Source organism: Achroia grisella, unplaced genomic scaffold (genome assembly GCF_030625045.1).
Source record: "Achroia grisella isolate CSIRO2021 unplaced genomic scaffold, CSIRO_AGI_Agris_v1 utg546, whole genome shotgun sequence".
NCBI lineage: Eukaryota > Metazoa > Arthropoda > Insecta > Lepidoptera > Pyralidae > Achroia > Achroia grisella.
The window spans coordinates 5903780-5921483 of record NW_026712931.1 but is presented as its reverse complement, the minus strand read 5'-3'; the positions used below and the strand labels follow the sequence as shown (position 1 = coordinate 5921483).

Genomic DNA, 17704 nt, shown 5'->3' with positions numbered 1-17704 from the left:
GTTTAATAAGGTTATAGATATGTTACCTATATTTCTATGTTATTTTCATAAGGATATAATTTTTTTTCTGTTAATAATCTATACGAGTAGAATATTGTTTCTTAGTATCAACGCTCAGTCAAAACTGAAACTAGTCAATTAATAACTGTTATTTTTTAACGAAAGTATCCACTACATAAAGATTTTGGATAGCCTCGGTGGTCTAGTTAGTACACCGCTATAAATTCGACAGTTGCGGGTTCAATTCTTCGCACAACGATACAAATATTTGTATTAATGATTATGATTTTTTGTGTTGATCGGTATGTTTGTATGTACTTATGTATTTACAAAAAAAAGTATTTGTATCAGTTGTTTAGTACCCATATCACAAGATTTGCTTAGCTTGGGACTAGATGACGCTGTATGTATTGTCCACGGTTATTATTATTATTATTTCGACTTACCGTTAACGCGCGCAAACCGTATTAGATAGGTATATGGGCACTTCATTTTACTCGTACTTTAACCAGTGATCACTTGCCCGATTTTTAGCAGCCATAATTATTAATATGGCCATCCCATAAACTCGCACTACAAAATTATAACAAAGTGGTTGATACGACTGTAATAATGACTTTCATTATTACAGTATTATTATTTTGCTTTTTGTAAGTAATGAAAATAAAAAGGAACAAGGAATTTTATGTTTAAGAATGCTCATAGCACACCGTTCTAGTCAACGAGGGTTAATTTTTTTGTGGTAAAACAATCCAAAATAATTAGAATTAACAAGAATTACAGCAACCAGAACGCATTTATTAAATTATTATATGAGTAAAAAGCAAAATATTGAATTCATTTTTAAATCCACTTGACCGAAAAACAAACATATTTTGTGTTTTCAGGAATATATATATTTACCTAACTGTAATTTTCACGCAGTGTGAGTTTATTGCCCATACAACCGCATAATTGATGGTGATAGACTGTTATTGTTTTATTAATTGGACATAGTTTAGGCGGACGTGCCAAATTAATTGCGATAGTTATAGGCCTATTAAATTTGACCCACATGTATTTTTTTATATATTCGCCTATACAACCGTTTATTTGTTGTAATTAGCAATACTGGAGCCATTAATAGTGTCATTATAAGTGGTTTACAATTCTGACTTAGTCCGAAAGGTGGTCAGTTCAAATTTGGCAGAAAAAAATTGTAAATTAATATTTATGGCTGACTCTCCGGTAAAGGAATTTCAATAACAAACCTACCAAGAGAAACGTGGCACGTGGGGTGTTCAAATGCCATCACTCATCCCATCATTCTCATCGTCATGATCGAGGACAGCATGACGGTTCCTTTCCCTATCCTATTTGATAAACAGTCATGAAGTTACATCTACTCTTAATTAAGTTACATATACCTATACAAAATTATTTTATTAAAGAAGAAATAACATTAGTCTATTTCATTAAAGAATTACTACGTTCTTTTTCGAAATTACTGTCTTTGCGAAAAATCCCAAATCAAAAATTCAATGAACATTGCTATAAATAATTGTATAGGGTTTAAGGATATTTTAATCACGTGGGCTTAGCCTATTTATCATTCCGATCGTTTATAGGAAAAGTTTCCCAATCAAGGCTCATAAATATTAATTTTAAGTTATTGCTAGCTAAGTATATAGAAAAATACGTAAAAAGAATGATTCTTTTTTTAAGGTATTCTTTTTTATTTTATTCTTTTCATTCTTTTTTATACCTACAGTGGTTTCCATTTGACAAATGATGGAAATCTAATCGGAAGAATATATATTATTTATATATTATGTATAGAAAATATATTTAATTAGACAACATATAATATAAAAAATATAAGGACGTTTTATGAAGACATAAGTTTGCTTGCATTGCTGTATTCTTCTATAGTTTTTTACGTTACATTAAGTGTTACAAAGTTCAATTGCTAAGAAATTAGACTAGAACCAATATGTGATTGAATTTTAACTGTCGATTGTAAAAAGGATCATCACAATGTGTTCAAAGTTGGTGAAGATACGTAAGTACATAAAATATCCACCAAATGGAGAATCTTTCATCTTAAAGTCTAGTGAAAATAAGACGCATATTTAGCACATTGGCCGCCTGTTTAATTTAAGCATTTATATGTGACATTGAACATTTTCCGTTTATGGCGATGGTTTACTAAACCACTTGTGACTCAGATTACATGTTATGTTTACTAATTTCGCCTCTTTGATCTGAATCTGTTGCTACAATCTTAATCTTGTCAACCGATTTAAAAATAGACGAATTAGGTTTTTGTTATTTCTGTTACATCATTACAAACAGTGTAATATATTTTTTTAGTTAAAATTTTTGTAATGTTTTGTGAGAATTGTCGGAATATTAGTCTACAATTGAAAATAATTGTGAGTTGACTAAATATATATATATATATATAGTTTCGAAGTTTGACATCTAACGTCTCTTCAAGCATAAATTTATCAACAGTCATTTCACTAAAATATTAATCTGTTACGTCCTACGCTCTAGAGTTTAAGAATAGCTAGATCGATCGGTTCTCCAGACGGCTGTGTCCCCGGAACAATCCTGATTCTATATTACCTCTGGCAATCAGGTCAGCGGTATACTAAGCCGAGTATATCCTTATTGATTACTGAACGCCCTTCACGGTTCCTTTTATGATTATTTCTTTTAACTTTTTGCGATTTAAAAGCTTATATAATAGAAAAAGTGTTACGTAATAGATTGTCTTCTTAATTTGTTAATACTACAGGATGTACTGTCTACAAACTTTAATGTAACAAAATTATTGAAGCATTTGCTATTAATTCTTTTAAAGTTAATTAATACAGCCAGTTATTTTATTTGTTACTTACCTACTTACTTGTCATTTATATTAAATTGAAGTACATGGCAAAAGGTCTTTTTCTCAGTATGAATGACTCTGTCATAGATATGCCGCGCCATAAACAGTCACGGTATTGATTTTCAGTGGAGGTCTAAATTGGACCCTGTGCTTAACTTAAATAATGACTATAGTCAAAACATCACATCCAGTTTGCCTTCGTGTAGATTATTGAAGTAATTATTTTCGCGGAACAAAAACTGTTTTCGTTGACTCTTTAATTTTCATTATTCGACCTCCCACGCTACCGAACCGCACCTATGACCTTCTGTGGACTTTCGTCCAATATATAACAACCACTGCACTACCATGTCTGACAAGCAGTTCTTCCTTATTTAAAATATTCCAAGGTACGTGTTTGGAAATTATCTTTATGCGTTCGCAATGCCCAGAGGTCTGGCTATGTCGGCTGTATGATACGGCACCAATTTTGGTAGCACCCACAGTATTAATCGATTGTATTGTGTTGTCGATGCGTTCTTATTGATATGCTGCCGACCTCGTCGCAATTGTGAGATTGCATCGTATTTGGTTATGGTTTTCCAGTACCTGGTCCATATGTTGAAACTACATGCACACTGCAGTTGCCATATAAGATTACTTTACCACTATATATTGAAATCTTAGAAAAGTCGGTGCCATTCTTAACTATTTATCACCTTATAAACCTTATATATAAAATCGTGAGATCTGTTACCAAAAATGTAAAAACATACATTTTCTGGTGATGGAAAACACAGTTAACAAACCAAATGTGAGCTGGTCCATTCTTACGTTGTAAGATACGATTAAAAGATTTTAAGACAAATGTCGTAAAAGTCTCACGTTTACACGGCATAATTCACAGACATTACCAATACTTACTATCCTATTTGCGATAACAGCTGTGAATACTACTACAAACTTGTAGTCAATATCTTTTCGTAGTTATTTATTTGTAATTTGTTGTTAGAAATACATATATGTTAATAAAACGCTAGAGAGGTAAAACTTTTATGTTGAATTATGTCAGTTAGAACTAATCTGTCAATAGAATCCGTTCTTTGTTACGACGTGATCAGTTTCATTACACGCACTTTTAGACATTTATCATAACATCACGAATTCACGATCATCGATAATCACACCTTTCCTCCATCTGCCACGTTAATCGAGTTAACATGTAGTATGGCGTGATTGATAATCGAGTCACTCGCGTGGTCGATGTCTTTAACTAATCGATACTACCATAGTTAGTACTGGAGACATTTCACGGATGTACTTTAAAATACTTTCACGCCACTTTCGACACGATACATAGTTATTGACAATCATGTACATTGCTTTGTGGCAATCAAAATACCATTTTCTATTGACTAATTACTTGACTGTCTACAACCATATTACGTTCGTCGACATTAGTGAGTCAAATTGGATAAGCTTCATTAAGTACATACAATTATTTGTGAATCTCGATGTCTTCATTAATCATACGTACAATTAGGATAAATCACGTGATCTTGCACGTTTTATTTATTTTATTGGCTTAATTGATAACTGACAGGAGGATGTAGGTTCTCAGAATTAGTGGTACAGAACAAACTTAATCTATACATATAAATAAAATTAGAGTTTCTGTTTGTTAAATTGAAATAACTGTTTTTTACTACAGGCATATGAATATAAATACATTACATACACCAAAATAACATTTTTTACAAACTGTCTGTCTGTTTGTTCCGGCTAATCTCTGAAATGACTGGACCTCTCCTTATTACATCAGCTACCTGCCAAAAAAAGTCCCGTCAAAATCGGCTACTTTTATTTTAGAAAAATAAAGTCTGGGTTCCAGCTAGTCGTTAATATATCTAAGGGTGTGGAGGCCTAACGCATTGGTACACAGGAATGGCATCAATTGTCTGCCATGGGCGATATCCGTGGTGCTGTTTATGTCTACAGGCGACAATTATCACTTCCGTTTTGCATTCGTGTTATTACTTATTACCTTTTACTTAGTCGTTGTTAGCAAGCCTAAAATTTATACAGGTTCCTTAAACATCGTAAGAAGTACTAATATAGCCTACTTTAGATTTCTAGGTAAATACTTAGTTTTGTTGTATAGGGTAGGCATTGATATCCCTACACTAAATCCAGTAAAGTATTCATGGAACTTAACCAAATATTAACCAAAGATGAAATATTAAATAATTTTTTAAGACCTTACAAACTGCCTGGTCTCGTGATTAATTTAGTATGAAAGTTCAAACTTTATTTTCTAATTTTGACTTCTTATTGTGTAAGGGGTTGAGTTTCTTGAGTATTCTGTATATCTGGTTTTTGGCTTGGTGTACCCATTCTGTCCAAACCTGGTATATAAATTTACGAATACATACAACTTTGTAACTATACCAGAGATATTATAGGTTTAAAAGATATAAGCCGCAAAACCTCTTGGGATGTAAGGGCGTGGTCATAAATACTTAATTAAATTATTTATGCAAAGACGAGAAAAGGGATACCTACAGTGAAAACCATAAGTTCAGGTAATATATGGTTTCACTTGCATAAATTTAACTAGGTATGAACGGAATAAGTTTTTAGTAGTTTTTTTTTTATAATTATTGTATAACTCATTATGTCTCATAAATGTTTGATGAACATGTAGTGAATAGTAATTTATATGAGTTTGAAATCTATTAAATATCAAAATGTTTGAAATAGCATACATTACAATTGGACAGTGGAAGGTAGCATATTGTTAATATATGTATAACTACAAAGGGAGGCGGGCTCAGTAGGTGAAATAAAGACGTAGATTTGTATTTTTCAATATAATTTATTTTCAAATCAAATGAAATACACTTTTACATCATTAATGAAATGTCTTTTATTCCTTTAACCAAACAATACAATTGTTTGGTTTCTCTTAAAAATTGTTTTCTACAGCCGCCTTCATCACATTACCATAAAATAAACCTATTCTTAACTCCTTTCTTACATTTGAAAAATGTACAAATTACTTGCCGTGCCTGAAATGTCATGTTGGGTGGGTGGCACAATTTCTGGGAATCCCGTAGCTTTTATGACGTCTCTCACAAGTCAGAACTAGAGCGAATATGAAGTTGGAAATCCTAATAATACGATAACATTTTTATACAAATATTATTAAAAATTGTTAAAAATAAATAAATAAATAATATTTTAATCTGTTATATGTATTGTTTATATATATATACCTATATTAAATGAAGCCCTATATCTATTGGTCCCGGCGTCATGTGCACGGTTGGATCGATTTCGCCAATTATTTTTGTTTTTTGTTATTGTCGAGGCAAGGTGCCTGTTAAAAAAAACTAGGAAAGTCGGGAGGATTTTTTTTATTAATTATACCAATGCTCATTGTTAAGTCCCATCTTAGGACAACATCTGTCGGGTCAGCTACTAGTAATTTAATAATAATACTGTTATGATGTTGTGTTGCAGCTATTATGAATTTGAATAAAATATTCAAATAGAAAATTTGAGAACTTACCTAACCTTTATTTTGCGTTTTCATTTATTTCATAAATTTTTATGTAAGTACGGCTTAAATATTATTATGTTTGGGATTTTGCGGCACTAAATTTTTATTATATTTGCTCTTTAAACCAATTACCACAGGTATATTTCCTCGTTTATTTGGATAAAAAAGAATCCAGAATATTATATGTTACGTTTTCATAAGTAAATAATAGGAGATTCTTGTTGATTTTTAATTACGTACATTTAAGTTATTTACATCAATTAATTAATCGATAGTTATTGGGTTATACAAAACATTGTTATAAAGAAGTATGGCTTTTAATTTAGTAATTTTATTTTCAGCTGTATCTACGCAATAATATAAATAGTTATAGCTTTAATTATTTCTTGTAAATAATTGAGCATTTATTTTTGTCCAGGAAATGAATAGAGTTCTTTTGTTATTACGTTAGTATGTGATTTGATGATCTCTTTGTCTTGTTTATAAGCCTCGTTTATTTGAGAAAGACAGTGTAACATTATACTTTTTTGTACACACCAATATGTAAGTAGGCAATAGCTAACAATATTAAAAGAGCTGTGAGTGTACGCTACGTGATATATTATAAAAAAATACAGTTTTTTTAGTCGTTGGGCTGAAACTGATTAGTCTGTTTTTTTAAACATTTGAAATTTAAAAAATGCACTATTGTCAAGTGTCTGTTTCGTGTGGAACGTGAAATTTAATTTGTCCATATTTTGCTGAGTTTGAATCCAACGATAGATAAATTGATAATTATTTATTATAATCATGATCATATGATTGATATTTATGATTTATATCAGTGATTAATTAAACGTTTTTGACAATGTAATGTACCTTTAATTGGTAACCAGTAGCAAATTGCACGAAATCGTAGTGAAAGAAGGCTGAGCCGTCGCATGCGCCTCAGTCGCAACTACGACGCGCTCGCTTGCGCGCATCGCGAATTTTGTATTGGTATTAGTTACATTTGTTTATTATACAGTGCATTAAATATTAGTGAATGCAATAATCTATTATGTAACAGTGAAAAAATTGCCTGTTTATGTGTTATAGTTATTTTTAGGGATATATGTTAGGTACTTAATATATAAAGTATTGATATTTGGTATCAAATTCTTTCATGTTGAGTTTTTCATTGTTTTTTTTTTATCTAGACAGACCAGCAATTTTCTTATTGTTTTAAAAATAATGCCTAATATTAAATAATGTTTCCGAATACTAAATCAGTCAAATCAAATCAAAAATCGTTTATTTATGTAGGCATTTTAACCGGTTATGAACGCTAAGTTTTTGTATTTACATTTTTTCCCCTACCCTCTAGTTCCTATACTAACTACTCAATTGATGACTCGCAAGAAACTCACCTGAAATTATTTTCTTAAAGCCAATTTATTTACATTGTATACTTATATGGGTGTCTATGTCTAATATTAAATGTAAAAAAAACCCGTGCATCAACAACTATTGCGTTTAGTGAGTAGTATAGGCTTGGCTCAATAAATGTGATTTAATAGATTATTTTGTGTGATTGGTATTAAATTCTCAATCTAAACTAAACGCAGTACGAACTGTTCGACTCGATTGAGCATACATAATAATATTAATATCTATTGAGCATATATAATATCATAATATAAATTTCCTTTTCCTTGTTGTTATGTAAAATAACATGCTTATGACACAATGGCCATATTATTTATTAAATATTGATGTAAATATACATTATAACAAATATACATTTCAAGTAGTTTTTTAATATGCAGATACTGAATGATGGTATCCAGTTATATCAATAGTACAATAGGTCTGTATGTTTGGTTCATCAGAAATTATATTAAAGCTGTAAATTTTGTATCCTTTGAATTGCAATTGAATTCTTTCTCACTTAATTATATCAAATTAAGTTATTTGATATCGTTTTTTTCTATGACTGGAATAGTAAACACGATCGTCCAGTTTTTTTTGTCTACTAGACTAAGGTTTTATGTCTCTGTCTCTTATAACTTCACTTTCATATTTTACTCTCCACTGGGAAACAACAGCTCGCAAAACAAGTACAAAAATAAGTGAGAATGAAATACACCGATAGACAACTTTGTACAGTCTCTCTAGTGCATTAATATTGTAAATAAAAGAAATATGTGGGTCAATAAAATATTACCCTACAAAAGTCCCGCCAAGCAAATTGACAACTGGCAAATAAAGGACTGGATTCGTATCTCTTTGAATATTTTATTTATTATCCCCAGCTGAATAATATGCAGGTGTGATTTTGCGTGTTACCGAGATTTTTGTTATACACTTTGTTATACACCGAGTAGGTAATAGGTATTATTTATTTTGTTTTTGTCGTATATATAATATTATGTTATACGACAAAAGCTGTTATTGCTGGGCTTTGTCAACCTAATACAATATAGTCCAAAAGAATTTTGTGCAAAGATTGTTTGTGCAAATACATTTTTGTGCGTTTATTTGTGCTAATTTTAAAAATGTCTTAACCCATTTGGCTTCTATTTTCACTAATTTATGGTATACTTTCACTTAAGTACAATACTAGAGTACCTACTTACTACTAAATTTAGTTCATCCTATTTATACTCTGTTTAATAAAAAAGTATTGTTATTCCGAATACACGGATCCCAGTATATACTGGCTAACCTTTTCTTTACTTCTTTGCGTTATTATCATCCTTACTAAGCGAAAACTGTGTTTGTATGAAATTTTGACTGAAAAAGTGCCCATATGGAGAACCCATATGGGCACTTTTTCAGGTTTAACCCATACGGGTCAAGAAAGTGAAGAAAGTAACCCAAAGGAGGGACTAATTCGTTTTGTAAAAATTTTTAATGCGCCACCAATTTTTCGAAATATGATGCAAATCATTGTAAACTATAAATAATTTAATACCGCCGTTCTTTTATAATTAGCAATATATAATTAGAAATCTATTTTTACATAAATGATATTATTAAGTATGTACATGAATAAAATATTGTTTGTAAGGCGGATATCCTAGTATCCAATACTAATACTATTAATGAAATGTTTTTTACTTGAATGAGCTCACTGGATGTAACGTATAAGGGTATTCAGAACCTTATCACCACCAGAAAGTCTGCCTTGAACCTCAATTGTTTCCGCCTGTTGTATACTTATGTGACATTGACTAGATATCAATAATCCAAGTACGCATTCGGAAATTATGTGTAACCTCGTAAACGTAAGCCTTTTATGGTGGATTTATTACATCCAGCCTTTGACTATCCAAGGTGCTTATTAAACGAGTTTAATTAACTCATATTGAACTGACGAAATTAGTAGACAGGAAAAGGCTTTTTAATAAACTGTTAACGAAGTTAGTCAACAGGAAAAGCAGGAAAATTGTGCTCAGTTTTTACTATTGAACATAATTTCGCTATAGTCAATTTTAAATTGCTTACAATTTGCACTTAATATATTTTGCTTGTACAAGGAATTTCGTGTCTAATTAGATTTTCGATTTAATATGAAATGTTAGCTTTCGAGCTTATATACTGTTGTTGTTGTTGTTTATTATTTAAGTGACCTTCATATTTCTACGAAGCTTTAATGAAATATTTTGTTTACTAGGAATTATCCGCCCATCAAGAGTTAGTCAGGGCGACATAGCAAAACGCAGAATCTCGACTGTAGGTGTGGTTTTTATGCTAACAGAAATGGCAAATATGGCGCCTGTATTATTTCCGATAAAACGGTCATCACATCATTATGTAACATGGTACAACACATCACTTTGGAGGACTAAAATGTTATTCCCATGCTTCGTAATGTCACTGCCATATCTTTCATCTATCTATTCCATCTCCCGTCCATCCCATCGAAACACACCTTAGAAAGCAAGATGTTTTGTGGTTATAATTACCTATTTCAGACAGAGGCACGCAAACGACTCTGGTGTCGTACATAGGTGCCACTACGCAATATTTTTCCCTACAAAATACCGTATACTTATGATGTATACTTTTTTGCAGTTCAATAAAGTTCACTTTTGTCTAATATAAATCTAATATGGAATATTATATATTTATTCAATAACCGATCGGGATCACGTACATATTTTGTCTATTTAAATGGTTGGCGGTTTCATTTACAATTGGATTTATTTTAATGCAAACCTATAGGTACCTACTATTTTTTTGTCTAATAACTATGAAATGAAAGTTTTAGACAAACATCGCATTAGCCAATCGTGAGGTACCACGAGCATGATTTCCGAAGTACTTCACTGTTCATGTATATATGTGACTGTTACCACTTTCCATCAGATGGTTTATGGGTTTCTGTCGGCTTGTTTAACATTCCACTAACTAAAATATATAATATGGACAATGTAATTGTCAGTTTGTTACCTTTTAAAAATACTAAATATCTGAATAGATCTTAACGAAATTGAGAACATGACAATAAACCTAGTTCTATTTTTTTTAATAGTTACTTGTTCAGTACGGTTTATATTTAAACTTATATTGACACAATTCATTGAAATTTATTCGGTGGCATACTTGAGTACTTCGGCGACAAATTTACATCACGTAGGAGTTGTGTTATCGGCTTACCTAGAACGACATTCTATCTGCTCCTCGAAGGCTGTCTGGTGCTTTGTGGTCTAAATCTAGATCTAGTTATTCGTTTCCAAATAAGGTGGCTTCTATTGTTATTGATCTATTTTTTAAAATCAAATAGTTACTTACAAATGAAGAATTTACAAATATCTCATTGTTTATGTTACTTAGAGTCGCCAGTAATGTAAATTTATGTTCCGTCATACTCGTGAACCGGTGCTGCTTGTGGGGACTGGTCTGTTCGGGTTATAAACACTGATTAGACTGTTTGCTTTTGCAATAGCATATGCTGGTGGTCACTCTATTCTCGCAAGTATGAATTTCAAAATAAATCTGTATTATCAAAACATGTACAACATTTATTTTTAAAGAATACGAGCTAAGTTTCTCACTTATTCTCATCTTAAAATCATTCCGAACTGATGGTAGATTTGACACATAATAAGACATGATCACACACACATACATGAATAAAGATATTTTTGAATTTTGAAAATTATACAAAATTAGTAATCCGCTTATATTAAAAAATAATTGAAGTAAACTGTGAGACAGTGAATCAATATAATTGACTCTTTTTATCAATATTATATTGTAATTAAATAAATAAGAACGTTAATTATAGCAATATACCTATGTATATTCTTCTTTTCATATTAAATTGTTGCTTTTCTATTTGAATTTGGATTATAATCTTTGTCTTTTTAATCCAGATTGGTATTTGTTGCGGAATTACTACGGATATCCGATAAGATTAGCTGGAAAATACCATGTTTTTTTTTACCATTCCGTGAAGGAAATTTCGTATTTTTAAAAGGTATTATGTTAATTGTCGACCTGCATTCCGTTGTTTTAAGCTTCAGTTAAGTAACTCGGGTTTTCTTCGCCATTATTTATGATGATGATGATTCTTACGCCATGTGAACACCAGCTGTTTTCGATATAAAAATATTTTTTGTGTTATTTGATACTAAGTGGCCTATAAATCTTTTTTTCATCTTTATTCATGGAGCGTTTTTGCTGATTGAGTAGGGATTTAGTTGACAAACATCGAAATATTTAAAATATTTATAATTTTTCATTTCTATCGTCTATTATTTATTTAATGTTAGGGCATTGTTTAGACTAAAAATACTTTGTTGTGTAGTGTTTTTTTCACTAGAGATAGAAAATAAATTGTCACTAAAAACAAAGCCAACTAAAATAAACAATGTTTACATTAATGTTTTATAAGAATTTTATATCTATCTTATTAACTATAGGTATAATTAATAGTGGTTAGAAAATTAGCTTTTACATGAATCATTTCCGTGTTCAATATAATTAATCATATAAGAATTTATTATTTACGTTATATAAGTAATAAAGGTTTTATTTCTTAACTAACTGTATGACTCGTGCTACTTCGTGTGCGTCATATTCCCCCGGTTTTTGCTACATTTTTCATTGCAGCTCCGCTGTTGTAAAGTTATGTTATATAGCCTTCCTCTATAAATAGGCTATCCAATACTAAAATAAAATCGATTCAATAGATTTATAGATTATGCTCTTACAACCTCACAAACCTAGGTACCTCTTCATACTCGGCTAAAAAGAATTATCAATTTACGTATAAAAAACCTTACCTATTATTATTAGCATTGCCTATATCAGGGGCTACAAATTGAAAACTTAATCTCCAAAATAAAAATAAGCATATTTAGCGTGCACAAAGAATATTTCCATGGGCACAGTAGACAACAGTTTCGCGCAGGGAAAGTCGCCTTAATCAGTTGATTAGATTAACATTTTAATGAATAGGTAAGGGGTAATTACTTGATTAGATATACTTGACAGCCTGTCACTTAAAGTGTATTAATATGTACTACATAGTTATGAATGATTGGAAAATTTAATCAATCACCTGATAATACAGGCCGCACGCTTAATACAAATACTACTAGAAAAGCAATTTATGTAAAATCTTATATGTATAAAATCCACTGTAATGTCTAGTTCAATAAATTGATAATTTTTTACTTAATATATTATTATGTTGAGTTATAAACTGTCTAGTCTGCTGAATTAGTTCATTATTGGTATTGGATTTCTAATTATATTTTACGGTAATTTGTTATTTTTAATTCCAACGCGACAACTTTTATTATTTGTGGTCATACTTTTTAGTTGTTGATAGAAATTACTTCCCTGTAAATTTTTTTAGAAGTTTATTTTTAATCAGTCTCAGTCTATCATATGTTCTATTCATCTGTTATATTTTTATTGCAAATGCGCGGCTAAAAATACAATCAATTGACTGGGATAAAAATAAGCCTAATCTCTCTCGTATTGAGTGATAACTCTAATTCTGTGCCTAACTTTAAAAAAATCTTACTTGGAGACGTTTCGTTGAACTGTTTGAACGATAAGAGGTAACTGATGTTGAGAAACAAACACATTGTAGTGTAATCACATTTATGATCATAGTACTAGTTTATTATTATATTTTATCTTATATCTGATGTTAGTGAGAATTTATTTCTTGCATTCGTTAATATCTCTTGCACTTATAACAATTTAAAATTACTTTAATATTGTCTGGCTGCAGTTTTAGTTTCGAATATTAATTGTTATTTATAATAGCTCTAATTGAATCCTATATATACTCATGTTTCTTATGTAATTCATAAAATACATGAGTAAATAAATAACTGTGATCAATATGCGTATTTACTTCAAGGAGTATAAAGTTAAAATGGTAAGTGTATTCGATTGTAAAAAATATTAAACTATATTACTATTATATGCATAATATTTTACACTGTAGTAATTGACCTGAGAAATTATTAGGTTGAAAGCATTTTACCCTAAAAACCTAATTTAATTACGCAGGCACCCTAACTGAACGGTAAATATGACAAGGTTGGAAATATTTAAAGCAGTTTGCCCTATGTTTGCGCAGTGAATTTATTGTAGACGTTATGCAGTTATGCCCCCAATCAGCTGAATGCCAAGGTCCTGGAGTTTTCATTGAATAATATTTGCATTGAACGGATTGGATATTTGATAACATAACGTTCATTGTTAACCGATTATTACCGTTATAACCGCCCTGACTTTACCTGGGAGCTTAGGTATAACTTCGAGAGTTTTGTATGTATATCAACATATGTAGCCTATTTCTGAATGGCATACCACTGCGAAATAATTTGTGACTATAACAATAGAATCTATCGTAAGAAAGATCAAGACACCCAATATTGCTGGTTTGTTCTATGAGTATTTTATACTTACTGAAACGAATGCTTCCAATCGATATATTCGTTTGCCACTTGTCTGGGTAAGATGCAACAATTTTAAATTCAATGTACTGCACACAATTTAGTATTTTCTCTCGCTAGCTGTTTGTACATAAAATATACTTATTTTAGAAAAGTTATTAGGTATTGGAGAACTCTATCCACGTAATAGAATCTAAAACAATGATCGTTAAAAGTGTCCGTTTTTTGAGAATAGCATGCACAACGATTTCATTAAGTAATGTATTGTTGTAAATTTTACTTAAAGTTTAGTATTTCTTTAAGTTTTTATTCCAATCGGTTTATAAACAAAACTAAAACAAAACAAAGCAAGCTGCTTGAGACTGAAATAAGTGAGACTGAGAGACCCATGCAGACGGCTGTGTATATTCTACCTCTGGTATATATAAACTGTATTGTGCCATAATAGTTTTTATAATTTCATCTTTTTTTGTTTAGCGTGGTCCGGAATGTACCCCTCCGTGTCGCCGCGCGCAACCATCTCGAACCACTAGTACCCCAAAATCTGGGCCAGCGCTGTCTACGACCAACAACAACGATGCAACTGGTAAGTGTCCATAAAAAAATATATGTAGCATAAATTTATCTTGTACAGATTTAGTAGGAGGGCTTTTGAGAAATCAGTAGGTACTAAAAGACTTTCTTTTTTTTTTGTGTATAGTGAAGGCTTACCTACTCAAACTAAGTCAATGCTGTACAGAATTTTCATGATTTATAATCATTTACATTATCTGGTTTCTTTTATTCTATCCTCTTCATGTCATGTTCATCATGAAAATAACAAGAAATACGACAAAAGTGACAACAAATGCGTTCACTTATATAGGTATATATTGCTTGACTTATTTGTATGAAATTATTGCATAAGTTTGAAAATACGTCGTAGCCTATTTTTTATGCATCTAGTTGATATTCAGAACCCTATCTAGAAAAACCTTTACTAAAAATAATTTATAAGTCTCAATAATATGCGCTGGGTTTGTCAGCTAGTCTGTTATTATAATTAAATCAAGTCCATTTGGCACCTATATACGGCTGCAATGCCAGACCTGTATTTATTATTCATACAAAATCAATGTAAATGTGAAAGTAAATTTTAGCTATTTAATGCCAGGAACGAACTATCGACTGAAAACTGTTTGAATTGAATTATTTCCACAATTTCAATGAGGATTGTGCGGTGTTATACCGTTTATGTTTAAACACTTCCTTACCACTCGCTTACTCAGTGCATATAATTTGAATAAATAATGATAAAAAAACAGAACATTAACAGAAATATATCGATTTATTATTTTTGTATTTATTCAATTAAGTACATTATTTTTACACTATAAACAACATGTTACCAATCGATGGAATTACAATTTACTATTGTAATATATACTTAATAATATACAAGTATATGTATAATTAGTAAATCACGGGATATTACCACGTTTTATTTTTATTAGGTTCCCGATATTTCGGCAGTGTTTCAACAGCCATGTATAATATACAAGTAATTGCATATAAATACTTTTGTGCCTTGTCACAATAATAAATATTATTCATCAATTTTTTTTTAATATTTAAAAATGTTTTTAGTTGTCACTCAATCAATGCATAATATATAAAACATTCATTATCAGCTTGAAATATTCTTTCATGATTTCTATGACAAAGGCTGATAGGATATTTTAAAATGCCCTGTGTGTTGTTCCATGTGTTATTATAAAATTCTGACCTAACCTGTTTAGTATTTTAGTAATTTTACATTCATACCTACTTATTGCTGCTAACAAGATAGTTCAACCACACATACACATCAGTGTTTCCTGTATAACTAGCCATTACTGTGGATTGAGTAGTACAGAATGAGAGATGAGATGAAGCTTCGACGTCCCTGAGGAACGCTAAAGCTTACTAACACTCACAACGAATTTAATGAAAGTAATATAGCAGGAATTATGCACTTAAGGGATCTGGTGTGAACGTAGATGGAATTGTTTATTTTATTTGAGAGACTAATATATTTTGCAACTCGTAAATGCTTACGCTACTGCACTAGTGCGGAACATTAAAAGTATAGCTCTTGAATATTATGGATTCCCAAGAGTAAAATTGTTTTAATTTATTAACATCAGTCTGGCTATTGAACTAGAAAAAGAAGCAACAACAATAAAAGGTATTCAGAAATTTTAATTTTAGTTACAGTTTTAAATTGATGCTCCAAACTGTATGAAGGTATATCTATCACAGTAAAACCTCGATCTTTGCTATGAAAATAATTTCATGAAAGTATTATTATAAATGACAAATCACTGATAGCGTATCAGTTTTATTCAATAACTGGACATAATTGGTACCTTTGGTAATTATAGCTATCGATATAAAAGAATATAATGATTGGACGCATGTCATAATTCTGCGTTGACGTGTCAATTAACGCAATCGATTATATAATTGTTTAGCGGCTGTCTATTCTCGGTAATGGATATTAATAGTGAAATGGTTTATACTTCATAAGAACCAATGCTAGTAAACACGACATGAGTGGTATCTTTAATAATACGAGGGATGTCACGCTCGTAGCGAGCGAGATATATTATTTAAACACGCCAATTTATAGTCTACAGGTATTTTTCCTGTACTCGAGGTACCAGGCGTACATAGACGCCTTAGAGTTTCCTAAGATCGTGTAGGTGGTATGAATTATTTAAGAGCATACCCGGTGGGGGAGCCGGTATGCTGAAATATTATCAACCTAGCGTCTAATACTCAGCCATGTATACGGGACAAGGTTGTAACTCCAGTTCATAACTTAGAAGTTCGTGATCACTTTGTAGTTATATTACCCTAGTACGTGTGGCACTTTCGGGACATCAGTATTGAATGGCTTTATAACGTAATAACTAATTATTTATTGGAATAGAACATCATACATACTTAAAACAAATTTATTCTTGCTAACATGAAGATTAAATTATCTCAACAAAAGAGTTGACATGAAATATTAGAATCTCGTTTAATTTCTTCGTAAAGTTTTTATACGGTTATATAAAAAAGAGTTGGAAGTTCCTACGGGAACTGGTAATAAAAATAAGTTCCATTCAGACAAAACTTCAGTATTATGTAATGTTACTGTAAATATTTCTATATTTATTATAATTAAATCCTATAATCATTATTATTGTTCAATAATATGTCGTAACATCTTATTATATATCCAATTAACTGGCTATTACCAGGAAACAAATTTCAATTTACTTTATGTAAAGGTAACGTGTATTCTGAGGTATTATGTGAATTGCCACATTGAGATATACAGCCGGGTGTCCTTTTACGAGTTTAATAGCGTTTAATGTACGAAGTAATAGC

General features: G+C 30.8%; 1 protein-coding gene across 1 annotated transcript in view; it reads left to right on the top strand.

The window, feature by feature from the left end:
* The window catches only part of LOC131848107 (uncharacterized), a 60440-nt gene extending 44953 nt beyond the window's left edge, over window positions 1–15487 (top strand). Inside the window, exons 4-5 of the mRNA XM_059197862.1 lie at window positions 14783–14891; window positions 15459–15487. Coding sequence (XP_059053845.1) covers window positions 14783–14891; window positions 15459–15487 — 138 coding nt within the window. The remainder of the gene's footprint in view (window positions 1–14782; window positions 14892–15458) is intronic.
* Window positions 15488–17704: the final 2217 nt, after the last annotated feature.